At 51.1% G+C, this 20,768-nt stretch overlaps 8 protein-coding genes across 8 annotated transcripts; 4 read left to right on the forward strand and 4 right to left on the reverse strand.

The window, feature by feature from the left end:
• Position 1: 1 nt before the first annotated feature.
• Positions 2-1,808, reverse strand: ABOM_009923 (cytochrome P450; the record flags this gene model as incomplete). The annotated part of the gene is made up of 4 exons (XM_022537051.1): positions 2-616; positions 678-1,062; positions 1,115-1,560; positions 1,614-1,808. The coding sequence occupies 4 exons, from the start codon at positions 1,806-1,808 to the stop codon at positions 2-4; spliced, it is 1,641 nt and encodes a 546-aa protein (XP_022385048.1).
• Positions 1,809-2,737: 929 nt separating this feature from the next.
• ABOM_009924 (SDR family oxidoreductase) lies at positions 2,738-3,883 on the forward strand (the record flags this gene model as incomplete). The annotated part of the gene is made up of 3 exons (XM_022537052.1): positions 2,738-3,071; positions 3,130-3,523; positions 3,607-3,883. 3 exons carry the CDS (start codon positions 2,738-2,740, stop codon positions 3,881-3,883), a joined length of 1,005 nt encoding a protein of 334 aa, XP_022385077.1.
• Positions 3,884-4,231: 348 nt separating this feature from the next.
• ABOM_009925 (lipase/thioesterase family protein) lies at positions 4,232-5,465 on the reverse strand (the record flags this gene model as incomplete). The annotated part of the gene is made up of 4 exons (XM_022537053.1): positions 4,232-4,369; positions 4,423-5,006; positions 5,067-5,212; positions 5,266-5,465. 4 exons carry the CDS (start codon positions 5,463-5,465, stop codon positions 4,232-4,234), a joined length of 1,068 nt encoding a protein of 355 aa, XP_022385054.1.
• A 489-nt stretch (positions 5,466-5,954) lies between these two features.
• On the forward strand, positions 5,955-7,415 carry ABOM_009926 (flavin-containing monooxygenase; the record flags this gene model as incomplete). The annotated part of the gene is made up of 1 exon (XM_022537054.1): positions 5,955-7,415. One exon carries the CDS (start codon positions 5,955-5,957, stop codon positions 7,413-7,415), a length of 1,461 nt encoding a protein of 486 aa, XP_022385053.1.
• A 1,520-nt stretch (positions 7,416-8,935) lies between these two features.
• Positions 8,936-9,814, forward strand: ABOM_009927 (bZIP transcription factor; the record flags this gene model as incomplete). The annotated part of the gene is made up of 1 exon (XM_022537055.1): positions 8,936-9,814. One exon carries the CDS (start codon positions 8,936-8,938, stop codon positions 9,812-9,814), a length of 879 nt encoding a protein of 292 aa, XP_022385052.1.
• Positions 9,815-10,410: 596 nt separating this feature from the next.
• On the reverse strand, positions 10,411-12,461 carry ABOM_009928 (putative glucan 1,4-alpha-glucosidase; the record flags this gene model as incomplete). The annotated part of the gene is made up of 5 exons (XM_022537056.1): positions 10,411-11,007; positions 11,074-11,711; positions 11,762-11,858; positions 11,905-12,188; positions 12,239-12,461. The coding sequence occupies 5 exons, from the start codon at positions 12,459-12,461 to the stop codon at positions 10,411-10,413; spliced, it is 1,839 nt and encodes a 612-aa protein (XP_022385047.1).
• A 3,261-nt stretch (positions 12,462-15,722) lies between these two features.
• On the forward strand, positions 15,723-17,408 carry ABOM_009929 (putative extracellular lipase; the record flags this gene model as incomplete). The annotated part of the gene is made up of 1 exon (XM_022537057.1): positions 15,723-17,408. The coding sequence occupies one exon, from the start codon at positions 15,723-15,725 to the stop codon at positions 17,406-17,408; it is 1,686 nt and encodes a 561-aa protein (XP_022385082.1).
• Positions 17,409-17,732: 324 nt separating this feature from the next.
• On the reverse strand, positions 17,733-19,708 carry ABOM_009930 (sulfatase family protein; the record flags this gene model as incomplete). The annotated part of the gene is made up of 5 exons (XM_022537058.1): positions 17,733-18,071; positions 18,127-18,248; positions 18,313-18,799; positions 18,868-19,343; positions 19,402-19,708. The coding sequence occupies 5 exons, from the start codon at positions 19,706-19,708 to the stop codon at positions 17,733-17,735; spliced, it is 1,731 nt and encodes a 576-aa protein (XP_022385055.1).
• Positions 19,709-20,768: the final 1,060 nt, after the last annotated feature.

A 20,768-nucleotide genomic window follows, 5' to 3' on the forward strand; every position in this document is an offset into this window, starting at 1 on the left:
ATCACCAGTCATCCACCCTACTCATCCTTAAATGCATCCCCTCCACCGGCTTAGTCGTCACAGCACCTGCGATATGAATTTTCTGCTTAGGGTCCTGCATCTCGAAACGGAAACGGCCAACGACACCAGCGACTGCACAACGCAATTCAGCCCGGGCGAAATCCTTCCCAATACATGAGCGCTGTCCGTGGAGAAAAGTGATCTGTGCAAAGTTTGTCGACGCTCCGCCGTTGTTGTTGGTGACAGGCTGACCATTCTTGTCCGTGTCGATCCATCGCTCCGGCCGGAATTCTTCTCCGTCGTTGCCCCAGAATTCTGGGCTGCGGTTGATGGCGTAGGGGCACAGAAGGATCCGGGTCCCTCTTGGGATGTGTTTGCCAGCTACCACGCTGTCACGAACGGCTTCGCGTATAGTCATGGGAACAGTTGGATACAGACGGAGGACTTCCTGACACACACCGTTGAGAAGCGGAAGCGTCTCGAGGTCGCTCCAGGTGATGGGATCGTTGCCGGCTGGGATGTGCTCACGGATTTCGGCACGAAGGCGTTCCTGGACATCAGGATGAAGGGTGAGAAGATAGCAGGCCCAGGTAAAGGCACTCGCCGTGGTTTCATGCTGCAAACGATGTTAGTTTCACGTGGCATTGTGTTCAAAATAGGGGCAGATAGATATATACCCCAGCAGCTAAGAAGGTCAACATTTGGTCGATCAACTCGTCGTCTGTGAAATCGCCGCCCAACATCATGGTACCAAGAATATCGGCCTCCAGTTCCTTGGCCGTTGCCTTCGTAGCTGTGATGGATGCCCGCTTCTCATGAACAATGTCTCTGCACAGCTCCCGCAGAAACCCGGTCTCATCATTGATGACTTTGTTCAAGCGCCAGGGGATGCGACGGGCAAACCATTGTGGCAGAGCAAAGTTGACGGCCAAAAAGGCCATCTTCTCCTTAGTCGGTTCCAGGATGGCCAAGAAACTGTCAGCCACTTTATTTTCGGGGTTGTGCAGAGAGCGGAAATCGCGACCCATGGCGGCCGGCCCGATTATATCCAGTGTGAGACGGCTAATATGTGTCAGTGGGGTGTACTCATCACAATATCTGGCCGGAAGAATACCTTGCCCAGACACTCATCTCAATCTTTCCTTCTCCGCTCTCTGCATTAGTGCCATCCATCGGATTCTGTTCGATCTCTTTCTCCAGCTCATCCATCAAGAGCCCAGTTTTCTCCCACATCAATGAGTATAATGCTCTAATATTCTTCACATTGAAAGAGGGGGTCAGAGCGCGGCGCTGCTTTTTGTGCGCACTGCCCTCGGACAGAATTAGTCCAAAACCTATAATACGGGCGAGGAAGTCGCGTGCCCGCCAGGGCTTTTCAAAGTCGTAGGTATTGGTGCTCATGATATCGAGCAAGGCCTGGTGGTTGGTAGCCAGGAGATAGCTACGATTGACAATATCGCGGAAGTGGATCAGGCCGTCGTTAGGAACAGTCTTCATCCACTCCAGCGGTAACCGGCCGCGGGGATCGTCAAAAACAATACGGGCATTGTTGAGGTTGCCCTATTTTCATTAGCTACTGGTTCCAAGACCTGGTGATGAGCGAGGTGAGCTACCGAGATTGTTGGGAGATGGCGCAATGGAGTGACAAAATAAGGATAGATCAAGGTGTTCCAGATGGCTACGAGCAGAAGATTAACTCCCAATGAGCCCAACGTAACAGTACGGAAGGTGAGATCCACGAAGACCGTGCGCTGCAGCAGGAAACCTTCGAGGAGAGAAAGCGTAATAAGGGTCAGCATCAGGTCCATGGTGGAGCGCAAATCCCTGAAGCGACGATGGCAAGACAGCAAGCTCAGGAGCCCAACAATCTGGGGTAAGGGGAAAGAATATATCGTGTGTCCACTGGATGAGGACAGCTAACGCTTCTAAACTAAATGACCCCACGGATCGACATGTTGACCTCGGTTGGAGGGTCGCATGATAACGCCGGTGCCTGATATCTAGCACCGTAAGAATTACTATTGACTACACAGTATACTCCGTAAGCCATGGGCCGACGTGGATGCCTGGTTGGATAAGCCAAAGCGATATTTTCATGTTGGGGGTTTCTCAAGTCATGTCTGGAACTGACGAATGCAAGACCCAGCGAGCCCTAATCCTGTGACTCTGCTGCGTTCGTCGTGTACGTACTTCAACCCTAGAAAGACATAATCAGCGATAGACGCTTGATTCTAGAAGAAAAGCCGTTACATGCAGACCCCAGGTAATGCAGGATGCAGAAGGCATTCCTGGGCATCTCTCCCCGAGATGATGATCTCATGATCGCCCAAGCCCCAAAAGCCCCCTGCTCCCTCCATGTGAACCCCAACCATGATGTACAGGGACCATTTTTGACATGGTTGTCCGGGAGGGTAATCTTCGCGAACATGGTTGGGTGCCGCTTTGCGAGCGACTCAGGGATTCATCGGTGATTTCTGTTCTCCACTTGGGGCGGATCGGCGTTCGCAACCCTTGCCGCAAGGGGCAAATATCGTCGCACCAAAAAAGAAAAGCCCAGGAAACCAGACGCTTTGAAGCTTCTTACACCATGTGAGTACCTCGGTCATTGATCCTGGGCTCGTTTATACTTCTATTCTGTATAACACTTATATATACATACATACATACAACAATAAAGAACCGGAATCCTACTTCTAAGCGCCCGTTCTTGTTAATATCATTATCTAGTTCTGTAACCATGTCTCTTGATCAATCCTTCCAACTGCTCCGCCACTGGGGCCAGACGGCCCTTGAGCACCTTCCCCCTCAGACACAAGATGTGCTACTTCATCCATTAGTACCCAAGGCGTTAGCAGCACTCCTGGCTTTGGGCGTGATACGCAAGGCCAACCGCTCGCTGGGTTACTGGACAGCGAATAACTGGCAACGCGCCAAACCTTGGCAAAATGAGCGCGAGCTGGTTTTGGTCACTGGCGGATGCAGTGGCATTGGCAGGCAAATTATGGAAGATCTCGCAAAGGCTGGGGTTCGAGTAGTGATACTAGATATCCAAGAGCCATCCTTCCAACTGCGTACGCCCCCTGACTGCTCTAAGGGACAACCGAGAGTACCCAAGCTAATACACTGTAGCATCCAACGTCACCTTCTACAAAGCGGATATCACCTCGTCAGAGAACATTCGCAATGTAGCGGAGAAGATCCGTGCAGCGCACGGTGATCCCACAGTGCTGGTCAATAATGCGGGCGTCGGACACGACGGATCCATCCTTGACGAGCCAGAGGCCAAGATTAGACAAACCTTCGAGGTCAACACAGTGTCGCATTTCCTGATGGTGCGCGAGTTCCTGCCCAGCATGATCAAGCAAAATCATGGTCATGTCATTACAATCGCTAGCATGGCCAGTTTTGTGGCGTTAGGTGAGATGGTCGATTACTGTTGTTCAAAGGCGAGTGCGTTGGCATTCCACGAGGGATTGGGTCAGGAATTGCGACTCTGGTATAAGGCTCCTAAAGTTCGGACTAGGTATGTTCTCTCCTGTGTTCTCTTTCTTTCTTTTCCTTTTCTGAATGCATTTGGAGTTCCGCGAAAGGTGCTAATCAGTGCAGTGTCATTCACCCTCACTGGGTTAAAACCCCAATGATTCAGATATTGACCGACGTGGGTCACCAGTTCAAAGGGCCCATCCTCACGCCGGAAATGATATCTGCTGCTGTTGTGAAACAGATTCTCACCCAGAGCAGCGGGCAAGTTATCATACCGAATCACTTTAGCGCGATTAGCCTGATCAGGGCATTCCCTTCCTGGTTGCAGGAGGTTGCTCGCGGAAAAGGGTCAAAGGATTTGAGGGTTTTGCGGGACGTACAGGAGGCTAAGGGCATGTAAATGACCCCTGGATTAATTCAATGTGTTCATGTTATGTATATTCAGTAAGCTAGACATACTAATATCACTATCTATATAAAATATTGGGATTTGCAGCATCGAGAGCGTAGTATTCGCAAACTATAACTGTGGACAGAGTATCCTTCAAGATCGTATATATATCGGAATCATGGATCGCATTTTAGGCAGCGAAGTGGACATTTCGTAGTTAAGACACGTTGTAGTATAAGAATGCAAGTGTTACACGTTCAGAAACCAAATATACTCCGTAAAATGATTCATGAGGGTGTTCGCTCTTGTGAAGTTGTATAGAAATATATATAGAAATCGTAAACGTTCCAGCCGTATCTACAAGGTCTCTCTCAACCAGCTCTTGACTCTCTTCCCCTGCTCCGTCTCAGTCTGATCCCCGATATACAAGTTGTAGATCGGCGCGACATGACCCTCCCGCTGGCCAACACACAACTCCACGTCTGGGAAGCCCTCCTGCTCAGGTTAGACAAAGACATCGCGTTGTTCACGCAGGCTAACATGCTTACCTTTAATTTCTTCACGAATTCTTGGATAATCGGGAAAAGAATCTCGCTTCCTCCAGCACAAACTAAAATCTTCTGCACCGGAAACGAGGAGTACCAGTCTGCCGGCGCAGTAGATAAATCGGTATAGTAATCGCGCTTGGCGGTACCCAGGTAGGCGCTGGCCCATGGTCCTGCTACTGCTGGCGTGATCAAATCCCCCCGAGAATCGATCTCTTGTCCCGAAAAGTCGGTCTCCATGGAGGTCCACGGAGCGATCATGATTGCGCCACGGAGGTGTTCGGATAGGTCCACCGGGGCGATTGCAGGATGGGGATGAGCCAAGTGGGACAAGACGCCGCCGACAAGGTTCCCTCCTGCCGAATCACCTCCCAAGAGGATGTGGCCTGGTGAGAATTTGGTCTGGTCAACCACATAGCGCAGGGCTTCTACGGCCTGCCGAATCTGTGTGGGATATGTTGCATGGGGGGCCAATGTGTATGTTAGACTGAAAACCGCCAAGGATTTATTGGCACGGGCACTGTCCGCGATCAGGCGAGTGAAGAACCGGAAATAGCCCAGGTTCGCTGGGAGAGCAAATCCACCGCCTGTGACCGTTAGCATGTATAACCGGTAGAGGATGATGAATGTGCGGTCGTACAACATACCGTGGTACCAAATCAAGACACGATCAGCATTGCGGTCTCCGATCCAATGGCCCAGTGCGCCATGCCCCAAGTCGACAGTGTCTGCTACTTTTCTGGCCTTGCGCACGTACTGGTCATAGATCTTATTTGTGGGGGGCATCACATATCTGTGCGGTTAGCGATCGTCACGCCCGATAGACGTCAAATGGAAACTGCTTACTGCATTTGCGCAACGGACAGTCGACTGGTTGCTTTCCGGAACGCCGCATATCCGACATGTAGGAGCCAACTCTTGGGATAAGACGATGAACGCCATAGTCCCGTGAACATTGCCCACACGACAGTGAGGCAAAGTGACACCAGAGCGGGAAGAAAGTCAAGTTTCTCCGCGAAGGAAAGGGGGATGGCAGTGTTGAGCATGTTGGCTAGATTGCTGTTGGTGGTAGCCTGTCATACCCGTCGTATGATCCATGTACCTTGTAGCACCACGTCCTCTATATTTATTGCAAAAAAAATATACGAGGCAAAAGCCCCTTTGGAAGGGGAGCATTGCGCCTCGTGTCTTCATGTGGAGGATCGCAACGATTACTGAATTGGGTTAAGGATAGACCCCACAGACGATCTTCTGGCCCGGCAGACATTAGGGTCGAATTCAGATCCTCGGCCTCTTCCCCAGACTGTCGGTTCGGACGATCCTCGCAAAGTCACTGCCGAAAAGCTTTTATAATATAAACCCCCGCGGTCGCCTCTCCTCATTTCTGAAGCTCGCGACGATTTCTCGTTTCGGAAATGGACAACCGAGGCATGTGAACCCGTTTGGCAGATATATCCTACCGCGTCTCCAGAGCATATAAATCGGACCATGGAGTTCCTGTGGATCTCTCTGCCACTTTAAAGAACTTCGTGGATATGGAGCAATCTTTTGATGTTATTATCATTGGTGCCGGTATCTCCGGCATCAACGCCGCTTATCGCTTGCAGTCTCAAAACCCTAAGCTTCGCTATACTATCCTCGAAGCCCGGAACAACCTGGGTGGCACCTGGGATCTCTTCAAATATCCTGGGATTCGCTCGGACTCGGATCTCTTCACTTTTGGATTTTCCTGGCATCCATGGGACCAGGGGAACCCCATCGCCGACGGACCCTCTATCGTGAAATATATGAACAACGCGGCTGAGAAACATGGCGTGAAAAAGCACATACTCTTCGAACATCGCCTGCTAGGCGCTGATTGGTCTTCGGAAGAGAACACCTGGTCACTGAGTGTCGAACACGAGGGACAGTCCAAGTCATTCTCGGCCCGGTTTATCATATTCGGCACGGGCTATTATGACTATCATACGCCTTTGCAAGCCGAAATCCCTGGGCTAGATCAATTTCAGGGACAGATCATCCACCCACAGTTCTGGCCCGAGGACCTGGACTATAGCGACAAGAAAGTGGTCATCATTGGCAGTGGAGCCACCGCTGTGACTCTGCTTCCCAACCTTGCCCAGAAGGCCAAGCATGTTACCATGCTCCAGCGCAGTCCCACCTATATTCTTTCTCTCCCGAACCGGCGCCGTTCGTGGTGGAGCTATATTCTCCCGGTGGCTCTCGATCGCAAAATCCAGCGTCTGAGCTGGCTGCTCACTTCGCGCTTTTTCTTCCTTTTCTGTCAAGCCTTCCCAACCCTCGCCCGCTTCATCCTGCGTCTGTCCGTCTCCCGCCAGCTGCCCTCTCACATTCCACACGACCCGCACTTCCGCCCACGGTACAACCCATGGGACCAACGTCTGTGCGTATGTCCTGATGGGGACTTCTTTAAGAGCTTGCATACCGGTCGTGCAGATGTCAAGACCGACACCATCCGCGAGGTCACGGCATCCGGGATCGTCCTGAACTCTGGAGAGAAGTTGGACGCGGATCTGATCATTACGGCCACCGGGCTGAAGTTGCAGATTGCGGGCGGAGCCTCGGTCACCGTTGATGGAATTCCTCAATATGTTTCTGAGAAGTATATCTGGCACGGAATCATGTTGCAAGACGTTCCCAATGCCGCCTTCGTCATCGGTTATACCAACGCCTCCTGGACTTTGGGCGCCGACGCAACCGCGCAGTTTCTCTGCCGACTGCTTCAAGAGTTGGAGCAACGAGGCGTCCAGGCAGCCGTGCCACGGTTAAGCCCCGCCACTGCCAAAGAGATGCAACCACGTCGTTTGTTGAACCTCAATTCTACCTACGTGACCAAGGCAGAGCGGGATCTCCCCAAGGCAGCGGACAGGGGACCGTGGCTGCCAAGAGATAATTATCTCGATGATATCAAGTTTGCAAAGACGGGTCCAATCGATGAGGATATGGAGTTTCTGGGGGAGAAGAAATTGCAATAAATGTATATATAGATCTTCGAGTTATATGTTGTGATTCTTTCCCGTTTATAGTCATGTCTTACGGCTTCCGAAATGTCATTTCCTTTCTTCTTCTAATTGAATACTGGCCACGAAAAGCAGCGAATAAATGCTACCGACCTTACCCCCCTTCCTACTAGTACAACAGAGCCTTTACATAACAAAGACCAAACGTCAAGGCTCCGCGACCTCCTGACATATGATAGCCGACTGAGATAACTTTGGTTTGCCCTCGGGATTGGACGGTTACACTCATGGATCTTAGGGCGCCACATAGCGTAGCAGCTCTCATGCCTGGCTGTTGATCAGACAGAGGAAGAAATGCCTCATTAGCCCGAGACAGGGCATTGACCTAACATCGACCCTGAGAACGATGGCTAAGGTCTATTCTAAAGCTTTCAATGGAAACGTGAAGAGGAGGTAGGTCCTCTAGAGCCCCGCGTTCGCATCTGACCTCTCTCCAAGCTTGAATTCGGTCCATGGAAAAGCCTTGGGACTGACATAAGACGCTGACCTTGGGACGGTAGCTTGCTCATAACCGCTTACATCACAACGAAGTCACCCCGGAGGGTCAAAAGTCTGGTCTACAATAAACAATAGGCAACTTGCCAGGGATCGAACTTTATTTTGTTTCTTTGGCGCTTTCCAGGGTCTTCCAGGCGACAAGTTACCTCAGTTGTTGGTAATGTCACTTTGCTGGCAAATGGACGGTTAAATAAGCAACACCCAGGGGGCGTTATTGAACTCTTTCTCTGGCCAGCAGTTCTGGAAAAAGGACGCAGAGTCAAGCAAAGCCAATCAGTGACCGGTTTCACTAGGACCCAAAGGATCAACCCGCTGGGTTCCTGCGGAGTCCCATGCAAAACCCTATAAAAGGCAATAGGTCACTGTGTTAAAGCTAAGTTCCAGCGAACAACAAGGTGATCTCCAGCGTTGACCCAGCCATATAAGCAACATTCTTGCATGGACCATGGTTCTGATACTATATCAGGGATGCAAAGGATATGCGTCTCTTGGAGACCGGCTTTTGTTTTTTGGAATGGGAAAAGCCACGAATCAGGATCAATAGCCGGTCAGCGCTTCTGCACCCCGACGAGTTAATTCTTTTCAACTTGTCAATCAGCTCACGAATAACCTCACGAAATAAGCACCTCGGAAGCAAATATCACGGGCATGAAAGCTAAAATGGGACAGGCAGGGCTGCACTGAATATGATTGCGTTAGAAGCAATCCCCGGCAACCTCCTATTCGCTCCAGAATGACATCAGAATAAGTAAGGGTGGTATGATATGGGTTAGGCTGCATATCTGCCTTCAAGTGCGGAAGACATAAATGTGCTCTAGCTCGGCTGATATCGATGATCTGCAACTCGCAAAAGCACAGATCTCCGCCCATTCCATATGTATCTCTTCACTGCCCCTGGGATGGATATATTATGTGCATGGATTTGAGCAATTTCCATCAGGTAACACTAGTTGCGTTGGTGTTCTCCACTTATTAATATGACTTCAATCACCGTGGTACAATCACCGTTTCTATGGGACCTGGCTCCTACTTTCCCACAGCTATCATCCTGCTTCAAACACCCCACAAATGAGCGTCAGCAGCCGAGCTTGGAGAACATCAATCCGTACGAGGCATGGCCTAAATATAGCAACCCCACTCCCTTTGCCATGTGCAATGCAGACCAGTCAAGCCTCGCACGTCCACAGCCGGTTTTGAATGCGATGCCTCTGGCAGGGGCGACTTTACCCGTTCACACAACCACCCACTCGATCAATGGCGAGCTGAAAGGAAGTGCACAAAACACGGCCGTTCCGGAGCCAGATGCAAAGGAGCCTTCACACACATTTACAAATCACGACAAGATAAACAAAGATTGGAAGGCAAGACGAGACAAGATCCTCCAGCGTAACCGCCAAGCTGCCAAACGATGCCGTCAGCGGAAGAAGCTGGTGGTAGAGGAAATCGAATTCCTTGCCGATGCGCATGCCTGGAGGAATAGTGAGCTCCGGATGCAAATTGAACAACTTCGCTATGCAATGCTGGACCTCCACAGCGAGATACTGAAACACGCACAGTGCGATGACGAGCCAATCAAGCGATATCTTGCGCAGAGGGTTAGAAAAATCTCAGAGGAACATACAGACGACTCTGCTAGTCCTCATCCAATAGACCCGCGGCTGTCTTCATCTTCCTTTGCAGCAGGACCCAAACAACACTCAACTACTAAGACTACGGCATACCCCGAGGCGGGTGGTTCTCAGTGTGACTCGCAGGGGTTTGCAGAGACTTTTCCTTGCCACCATTCAATCTCAACTTCAGTTTCTTCGGATGGACAAACTGTGGACCACACTTTATTCGAAATGATCAACTATTGAGTGTATCGCTGCCTCGTCAGACTACAATGGGGTTACCAGCCGCCCTTGCATGCTTAGCACTATGATCCGGAGGACTTCTTGATATATAAGATCTCTTGATATGTATATGACCGTCAGTTCTTGGAGAGAAAGACAAAGATGGAGAAGCGATATAAGAAAAACGGGGGAGCCTTGCCTAGTCTTACCGACGCTGTCATTATTTGAAGCGAAGCCTGTACACGACGAAGGAAATGACTAGGATTCGGAACATGGACCAGGACCTTATATATAGTCTTAGTCATTATTATAAACCTAAAAAAAAAGAAAAAAAAAGTATTGAGCTTTTCCTGAAAGACCATCGAGTAAAGTCACTCGGGGAGGGTCTAAGGATAGTCGGATACATCTGTGTAGGTACTGCTTCACAAGCTCTATATCATGAGATTCCAACGGGCACTAACAATATCTTGTCTCCATTGTGTACGAATAGGCGGCCCTCTCTTGCGCCCACTGGCCTTGAGTTTCTATATAAGAAAACGAACGTAGTACTGGTTAGTATAGTATAGCGTCACATCACAAATGCCATGTAGCGATTCCTCATCGTCACCCCAAGATGATAATCACCGCCAAACATCGCTCTGAACAGCACTCTTCACGCCGCAAGCCGAGGGAACAGTGTATTCCCGGTTAGGGTCACTCTCCCACGTAACCGCGCCATTCTGAACGCGAATAAACTTGTACTCGAATGACTGTCCAGCGGGCAAGTTCACTGTCCCCGTCCACAGGGGATTGTCAGTAGTGTATCTATCCGCGTTCAATGCGATCGCGCTACTGGGACTCCAGCTCCCAAGCTGAGAGATCGACCCCACGATCTTGATCGATTCCCCGTAGACAGTAGTGGCCTTCACATCAAAGGTCACCGACACAGTTGTCGGCTGTTGGCAGGGAGTATCTGGCGCGCCTGGATATCCACTAATGGTCGGCCAAGCTGTAATGACCACGCTGCTGTAGGTGCCTGAGGCGGAAGTCGTGGAGCACGCCGACGGAATGCTGGTGGCAGTGGTCTCGCCCCACGGTGCAGGAACGACCGCGTTTCTTCGGTGATGAGCTGTCAGAAGTGCCGCGTATGACCAGGTAAGGTCCCGGGCGGAGGTCTGAGTTCCATCCGTCTTGGTAAATTGCTCGGCCATTGAGCCGGTAGAGGTGGCGTAGGTTTGCTGGGGTCATCAGCAATTAGTCCTGAAAAATAAAAATAAGTAGAGGGAAGGGGGGTCTTGACGTACGACGATCTGCACATATCCGTCTGCATAGGTTTTGACGGCCTTGACAATCTCTTTGTATACCGTCGTGGACGATGCGTAGGTCCCTGTCGCGGCAGAACTGTACAGGGCTTTGAAGAATGGCAGAGAAACGTCCGTGATGGCTAACGATCCAATATGATCCCACTGGTACAACGCGTCATACAACTGCTCTGCAGCGGCCAAGGTAGTCAGGAACCAGGGATTCCCGCTGTAATAGCTGTCTTCAGGGTAGCGACCAACAGCAACCGCTTGGTTCTCCGTGCGACCGGAGTTTATGGCATAGATCGAGCGAAATGAGTCCGTGACCGACTTATGGTTGGCTAAGGCTCGCGCCGAACAAGGCTGGAAGGTAGCATCGTCACACGTCGCCTGGGGATCGAACGTGTGGATACTCCCCAGGACGGTATTGATGTCTTTGCCGGATCGCCCGCCACCAAAATTAGCTTGAATGTAACTCCCGGTCCAGAAGGATTGCAAATAACATCGGACTTGGGGCGCTTGCGAGTCACAATAGGAGCACGAGGAACCGACAGCCTTGGCGAAGCTGCTGCCTTCCACCAACGCGCGATGAGAAACCGCGACAGTAAAGAAGGACATTCCCTGGACTTCCTCCCAGAGGTCTGTGAACGTTAGCTACTGAGAGCTGCGGGCCATCTCTCTGACAACTCACCGAACCCGGATTGGCTCCAATATTGGGCCACATAGGATAGATCATTCCGAACCACAGGCCAAACCAGGTCCGCTGCTATGCTTGTATACCCATTTTCCTACAGAGTAAGCTAAACCCCCATTGCGAAGAGGAATCAAACTTACAATTAGCCATTCTCCAAATGAGATCATAGCGGTCGCTCGCAAAGCTGGTCCATCACGCTGCGGCCGACCCCATGCGCCTGTGAATGCCGTCTCATCGGCATTAAACTTGGGCTCTCCCAAGCCCCCACCAGACAGAGCACCAGACGGGTTGGAAACGCCTTGGATGCGAGCCTGCGAGCTAATGAACTCCTCGATGATAGGGAGAAGGTCGGCATCGCCGCCTCTGAACAGATCGACGAGGGTTTTCATGACGAGACCTGAGTCACGGGTCCAGGTATAGAAATCTATGGCCAGTAAGTCAAATGAAGTATTGCCGCCAGGCCAAGTCGCATACAATCTGGGTCGCTTTTGCTCGGGCTTGCAATCACCACCCCTGCGCTTGCGCCCTGCACCGACTGGCCATCTGCGCCAATATTATTCAGGATCGCCTGACGAGAGAAATTTGCTTCCGTGTTGAGCCAGGTATCGAGACCTGTGTCCTGTCTAAGGACAGGTTGGAGCGCGAGAACTGAGGACCCGAGGGCCAAGGCCCGGAGACAAGAGGAGAAAGACACCATCTTGCTTGCTTCGACTTTTGTTCGCTGGTGCGAAGATAATCCCTCCAGCAGGGACGATGAACCGCGAGTTCTTTTATAATAACCCGAGTATGGTAGCAGCGGAAGGGTTCGGCTCGTTCGTGCTTCAAGGCATCACCCGACGGACGTGAACCAGAATTAAAGGTGCGGAGCATCAGCCAATGCTGGGAAGTAATCACCAGGTTAAATTTCCGGAAGCAATTCTGCAGCCAAGACAAGTTGACTATTTTCTAATAGTCATGCAGCTGGATGGAGCCAAGACGCCACAACTTCCAATCACACTGCTCAATTCAGGCAGGAAGAAGCAGCCACAAATTGCTTTGGTCCGTGAATTCGCCGTCCCCTGTCTCAAGAACATCTGCAGTGGGCTATTTCGAAGGTCTAGATTGTGGGTAGAGCATGATATCGCAATTGTGGTCTAACCTCGCTCCCTTTGCACACCACACTCCTTTCCAGTCGCCTAGCGGTATTCTCTTACCTACCTAATCCACGACGTCACATACCTGATTGTACCTCTCACGCAAAATGCAGCGATTGATCAGACTGAGGGCTCATCCGAGCTTCATCACCATTGATTCTCGGCTTGAATGGGGTATCCTTGGCGGCGGTGGGATATCATGAATCGATTTGCGATCGAAACCAGTCCCCAGCTAGCCCTACCTTTGAACGCGAATTTTGCAAGTTTAGCGTAGGCGTTTCTATTCTTCTTTTGGCGGTACAAAAGTCCCCGTCTTCCGGTCTTACTTGACATCGTTCGAAGCTGTGCTGTCCAGGATACCTAGTCAAAGGACCATTCAGGTGTAAATGTAGTACGCTGCGAGGCAAATCAAGGTCTACCTACCCCCTAGGGAGAGAAAACGGTCTTTACTGGAGTGTCAACCTTCCACCCCCGCTACTTGTCCAACGTCTCTCCCTTGCGTCCTGAGATACCATCGAAATGTTCCCTATCCACGAGAACCAACCTTCCTCCCTTGAAAATGTTTATTTACCGGGGAAATCGTATTTATCAAGGAAAGCCTCAGGTCACACTCCACAGCCCTAGAAGCGGATGGTAAGAAGGCACATATTTTGTTTTACCTTTCTCTTTTGAAGAAAAAACGATAGAGCAGCTACAATATCCGAGTTAAAACTAAAATGTATCCGTGGCCAGTCTCCTGTCGCCTCAGTGGTTACGGGAAATTTTTCATTTGCAGTTTCTCTTACAACCCCCGAGAGAGGCCAAATCATGAGCAGCGCATACTTTATTTGGATCTGGGTTTAATTACGAGCGCCGGAGCGGCTTCTGGGGTCGTTCTATTCCTATAGTGACTGTCATACCTGTTTCTTTCTGTGCTCGACTCGAGACCGGCTTCTTTCTAGTAGCCCAGACCACCTATAGAAAACTTGATGTGCCATTCCCAGAGTGTTGGGAGGTGGCGGTCAGTCTTCCATACGCACGGTTTGCGTTCAGGATGGAAGTCAGCGACTCAGCGCATGAACAGATTTTGTCCGCTTGATAGGCCCTACGCGGTTATACTATACGACATAGTCCATTGCTTATATACTAGAAACTCATAGGTCTCGCGACCCGGTATATTGCTAACTTTCTCTGTCCTTGGTGTAGATAGACCAACAATTTCATCTCCGATTTGCGGGGCTACCTTGCCGGTGGAGCTGATATCGGGCCGTGATCGCCCTTATCGTTCCTGGCAGTCCTGCTGTTTATCCCGGTAAGATGATAGCAGTGGTGTCTTTCAATTAGGAACTATGGACTTACGAAAAAAAAAAAGGTACATACATTTGTGCCGCCCACCCCCCGGCGTATTCCCTAGATACTAGAGAGCATATCTTTTTGTTATGCGCATGCGTGCGGGTGATTAATCAAGCATAGCAACGACGGAAATTTATCACGCCGAAAGAGTTATCGAAGTCTATAGAACCTAATATCTACAAGTTTTACCATATGTCCAGCACGGCCCGGTCCGGATGCATAGCATGGCTGTGGCAATGAAGAGAACACCGATGTTAGCGGCTGTCTGAGTACGGCAGTGCAGTGCAATATCACACTCGGTCAGTAGTCCGAAGAGCAAAAGTCTATGAATAGTGGCAGGTTACATTGGCGGTGGGGATGACCTAGCCTACATGTTCTCACTTTTGAGTTAGTCGGTGACATTGAGCAGATGCCAAGTGCAGGAGACCTTGGGGGGGTTAAGAGAGGGGAGGAGATACAATCCCCCTCCACAAGGAGCAACAAGGGAAGAGGATACAAGGATTACACGACATCAGTTAACCATCTTCTCCTCGCGTACCCATCGCCTCGCACTGGGGAAATGTCACTGCCGGGGACTGATCTGTCGTTAGATGATCCCTACACAACGCAGAGTGGTATCAGAGTCCAATGTTAACCGGAGTCGCCGGATCGTTCTCAATTATCACAAGCATCATTACCGCTTTGCTCAGTCGGCTATCCAGTCAATGTAAGGATGCCCGATTGACTAATCAGAAGAGTTGGGAAGGCGAAGGTTTGCGCTACAACCTAGGCAGCCCCATAAATTTGTCTAGCTCATGAGAAGCCTGCCTCATTGAGTTTCATCTCCGACGCGAAAGTTCAGTCTCCTGAGAAGTTCCTGAAGAGATGGTGGATCCTCCGAGTCAGGGCCCTAACGGCGAGGTCTTCTTGCCGAATGGCGCCCAGCCCTAATTTAATAACTCCATCCATTTCCCCGCACTCCGAGTATCATCCCCCGCGTTCGATGCGCTTGACACAATCTGCAACCGACAATGATCGTTCACCAGTCATTTAGCGCGAGTGATGGAGGATCGGCTGACTTCTTCAGTCGGCACCATGACTGGCTCGCGGAGGGCTCACTGTCCACCAGCCTCGGTTCACATGGAGATCGACTTGGGCTTCTTTGAAATCAACCCCGAATTAAACTTCCACCTTCTCGACGAACCCTTGTCCACTTACCTCGTGGCCTCTCGATCAGAGCAGGCTAGTTCCTACGGGCACCGCTCCGCCTGCCTCACCGCTAACAATGGTGACTTCCGCGGGGCTCCAGCGTCGTATTCTGCGACCTAGATACGATGCTAGACATCTTCTTTTGCCGAGGAATGCCAAGGGGTCATTATCAATCCTGGAGGAAGTTAGAGCCTGGGGTCAGAAATGGCGAATATTCAGCGAGGCCGAACTTTTTAAGCGAGTATACATGTATAAATAGACCATTGTTTCCCAGCTGCGTAGAGGGTTAATCAAGGCACGCCAACATGATTCTCAAGCCCTCCCTACTCTTTCTTTTGTCTCTTCCCACCGCACTGGCAGCTCCGGCCAAGAGGGACTCCCCGACGGTGACCATCTCCTCCCCCTCAGCCACGATAGTGGGGAGCTCTGGTAATGTTGAGAGCTTTAATGGCATCCCGTTTGCGCAACAGCCAACGGGCTCTTTGCGCCTAAAGCCCCCCCAGGCGCTCGAGTCCCCTCTGGGAACAATCACGGCTACTGGGGCCGCGAAGGCCTGCCCGCAGTTCTTTTTTACCACGGACCCCTCCCAGTTTCCGAGCTCGGTGCTCGGCCAGCTCATCAATATTCCGCTCTTCCAAAAGATCACCAATGCCGGGGAAGATTGTTTGACGCTCAACGTCCGTCGGCCGGCAGGAACAACCCCGGACAGTAAGCTCCCCGTTCTCGTCTGGATTTTCGGCGGTGGGTTTGAGCTTGGATCATCAGCCATGTATGATGGGGCGCCCTTAGTCTCCAGTTCCATGGACTTGGACATGCCAATTGTCTTCGTGGCCATTAACTATCGCGTCGGTGGCTTTGGTTTCCTACCCGGAAAGGAGATCCTCGATGATGGGTCGGCCAATTTGGGTCTTCGGGACCAGCGACTCGCCTTGGAGTGGATCGCCGATAACATCGCGGCGTTCGGTGGTGATCCAGAGAAGGTAACCATCTGGGGTGAATCGGCGGGATCCATCTCCGTCTTTGACCAGATGATGCTCTACGAGGGGGACCACACCTACAAGGGCAAGCCGCTGTTCCACGGCGCAATCATGAACTCCGGGTCGGCCGTTCCCGCCGACCCAGTCGACGGAGTCAAAGGGCAAGCCGTCTATGATACTGTCGTGGCCAGCGCCGGCTGCTCCGATGCCTCGGATACCCTTCAATGCCTGCGAGAACTCGACTACACGGACTATCTCAACGCCGCCAACTCCGTCCCTGGCATATTGAGCTACCACTCTGTGGCCCTGTCGTACCTCCCTCGCCCGGACGGGAAGGTCCTCACGGAGAGCCCAGAAGTGCTCGGCAAGGCAGGCAAGTACGCCTCGGTGCCTTTTATCGTCGGCGATCAAGAAGACGAGGGAACAATATTCGCCCTATTCCAGGCCAACATCACCACCACGGATGACGTCGTCGACTACCTATCCAAATACTTCTTCTACGGTGCCTCGCAGGATCAGCTCCAAGAGCTCGTAGGCACATATCAAACCATCACGGAGGACGGGTCTCCATTCCGAACAGGCATCCTCAACAACTGGTATCCGCAGTTCAAACGGCTCGCCGCCATCCTGGGCGACCTGACATTCACCCTCACTCGGCGTGTTGTCCTGCAGATGACCAGTGACGTCAAGCCCGACGTTCCCAGCTGGTCCTACCTCTCCTCGTATGACTACGGCACCCCGATCCTGGGAACCTTCCACGGCAGTGACCTCCTACAGGTCTTCTACGGCATCCTGCCAAACTACGCCTCCAGGTCGACACACACCTACTACTTCAGCTTTGTGTACGACCAGGATCCAAATTCAAGGAGAGGCGATTATATCGAGTGGCCGCAGTGGAAAGAGGACAAGCAGCTGATGCACTTTCTTGCAAATTCGGGCAAACTGCTCAAGGATGATTTCCGGTCCGATACCTATGAGTTCATTAATACGAATGTGGCCTCCTTCCATATCTAGTGGATGGCCATATGTACATAGTTTGACGCTGTGGTGACGATGATGAGTAACGTACATATATATATATATCGATTTAATGGCAATATACCCGGAACCAGCTAGCTTAATTGGCTCTTGATATCGGAAGCATTGGATGACACGACAATTAGATATGGTACAATAATATTCTTTTTTTTTTCGTAACAGATCAACTTCTAATTCCTGTTATATAGCCCGCTTGCAATTGCAACTGAAACAATTATGGTATCACAAGTTAACCTCTATATGCGAGGCCATCAATCTCTCTACCTTAAAATACTTTTCATGTCCTCATGATCATCGAAATCAAGTCCATGCCGACCAGATCAGTCCATCCCGATACTGCAGCCCAACCAGCGGCCCCTCGTTGGAAAGGAGATATCCGTCCAGACAATGATCATACGATACCTTAGGTTGCTTCTGGTAAAAGGTATCAAATCGTGGGTGAAGCGCGTCTGTCAGACTCTGCACGACACCGTCCGGATGAATTACCTTCCACGGTTCGATACAGGTGGAACCCTGGCAGGTCTTCAAAACGAGAAGCAGAGCATCGAGACGGTTGATAACCGTCTGCAGGGGCCGCTCAAGGAGCTGGGAGGGAGTGTTCTTGGATGTGTAGATGTTGTTAATTTGGTAGGGGTCGGCCTGGGGCTCATTAGTATGATTCACTGGGGACGGGAAAGAATTGGCAACGACGTACGGTTAGGTCATAGAGCTCGTGTTCGCCGTTGCACCATACGGAGTAGTAAAGACTGTACCCCTCGCCGAGAATACGGACAGACTTGTAGGTATTGTTCGGCATGCCTGTATCTCCGTCTGGGCCTGTCGGTGATTCGATTAGCGCTCACATCACGAGTGGAACTTGTAAGCATGAAAAAAGCCTTACCGATCCTAGAAAAGTCACCCTCCAGCACGGCACTGCCCCAAAACTCCACAGTAACGTGCTCATGGGAAATTGAAGCCGACTGTCGCTTGATCGGCAACGGCGTGCCGTCGAAATCGTCGCGCAGCGGCAGGCCGGCCAATTCAAAGAAGGTTGGAACCAGGTCGATATGTGTCGAGACGCCGTCCTCGGTCTTTCCCGCGGGAATGCCCGGGCCTCGAATGAAGAAGGGGACTCGGATGTCTTCCTCGAAACCGGTGGTTTTGCCTGGGGGCATCCGGTGCTGACCGATGTGAAATCCGTTGTCGGAGGTGTAGATGATGTAGGTGTTGTCGATCTCGCCACTTTCTTCGAGACGAGATACCAGTTTGTCGACCAGTTCGTCAACTCCCTGCAGGGCACGCAGTCGCTGGCGATAATAATGGTCTTCGTAGTCAATCACAGTTTGGTTCTGCAGCGCAAGGTTGGATACCCAGCTCACTCCGGTGTGCTGAAAATTGGTCAGTCGACCTCCTTCCTTGACTCAGAGAGAGAGAGAGAGAGAGAGAGGATACTTACGTTGAGCGGGTTGAAGTTAGGCGTTCGGGGCACCTTGACGTCCTGGAATAAGTGCCGATGGCGAGGCGCAGGGATCGGCTCCGTCATGATGCTTGCGGCAGTGCCCATGGTGTTCGGGTCAACGTTTGAATGAGGAGCAATCGGCGCAACCGCCACGAAGAAGGGTCGATCACTCTCCAGCGCATCATCCAGGAATCCCAGAGCCTTGTCGGTGATCACATCGGTCGTGTAATGACCGGCGTAGTTTTTGGGCGGTTCGCGATTGCGCTGGTAGGTGGAGTTGTAGTAAGAATAGGTGTGCGGGTCGAGAAGGAAGTCTGAGCCGTTGAAGCCCTTGGGAAACGGATCATTGTAGGTACTGAGGCTGTGGGCGTTCATGAGCTTTCCGGTGTAATAGGTGTTGTAACCGGCATCCTGGAACCACACGGGGAACCAATTGTCATTGAAGCCTTGCGAGACAAACTTGGGATATCCGCCTATTCCTACTTAGTACCCTCCGCATGCAATGGGATAGATAGATAGATAGTCACGTACCCCAGGGTGGTCTCACATCCGTCACATTGGTATTATGAGCCTGGCGCCCCGTCCACAGACTGACTCGCGAGGGACAGCAAAGAGATGTGGTGACAAAGTGATTGGCGAAGTCGGTACCCTTCTCCTTGATCCGACTCAGGATATGCGGGGTGTATGCAGTCGAATTCAATTGAAGATCTTGGTCATCAGTCATAATAAAAAGGAAATTGGGCTTCTTGGCGGCAGTTCGCTGCAGGATGTGTTGCTGCGGGAGAGCCTCGGAAGCCGCCAGAAGGCCCGACAGGGCTACAATGCTTGAGAACTTCATGATGGCTGGACAGAAGTTTGTAGCTGGCATGGGAAGCTGTCCAGTATCTGCGACTGGGCTCCGTAAATATATCAGCTCAAATGCGGGGGACAGCTCTTGGGTTCCACGATCGCGATTGCGGGCGACGGGATGATGCCATCAAACGGTTTGCCGAGCTGGGCGAGCGCCGCGTGTCTAGGCACAAGCATCCATTGGAGCAAAAGCGAATCTAGGGGGGTATATTGCCGTGCCCTAGGGGTAAAATAAAGTTCAGACCCACCAGTATTGGGTGTTCGGCAACAGCTAACGGTATGAGATCTCAAAAAGCCATGCAGTTGTGTCCTGAGTATTCAGTATGGGGTCGGCAAGGGATTGATGGCCCATTGGATGTGGTGGTGCTTCAAGAGCTTCCTATTTTAGCGGATATGGCATCATGATCGTCCAATAAAGGAGGGTCAATTGATGATCGTCGTCCCTTTTCCGCCGGACCTGAATATCTCCATGGGCAATGCATACATTCTCACCGATTTAGGGTTGTCAAGAGTCACGCCCTCACCTCCGAACGGGTACCTCCTCCGAACGGGATACCAGATAAGCGCTTGTTATACCAATGGGAAAGATAATAACATTATGTGTCCCTAGGATAGCTGGCATAATGAAGCCAAGAGTTTTGCTGTTCTCGTACGAAGAAGTTGTTGAAGAAACCAAAAGCTCCTTTACCCCACAGTGGAGATTTGGCGTCAGATTACGTGCTTGGCTCCAAGATGAGCTCATCCTCTACGATTTCTTATTTTTTTCTATTCTTTATTCGCTACGCACGGAAATATTTGTAGATGATGGTGGTGATACGCATGGGGGTAGGCTGGGAACTCCTGAAGATGTACGTATGTGCGTATTTTAATTATTGAAAATCATTTGCATATCATCGGGTCCTGCACCATCTCCTAAGGGGAATCCCTAGCGCATGCGACCTGTCCAGCTCAGAGGCCCTTTGAGGAAACCAAACTAAATAGTCGAACTCTTCGCGACCATCCTTTCGCGTTTTCTTCTTCCTTTTTATTATTCTTCTTCTGCTTTAAGA

The sequence above is a fragment of the Aspergillus bombycis genome (genome assembly GCF_001792695.1).
Source record: "Aspergillus bombycis strain NRRL26010 chromosome Unknown contig00114, whole genome shotgun sequence".
In the NCBI taxonomy this organism is placed as follows: Eukaryota; Fungi; Ascomycota; class Eurotiomycetes; order Eurotiales; family Aspergillaceae; genus Aspergillus; species Aspergillus bombycis.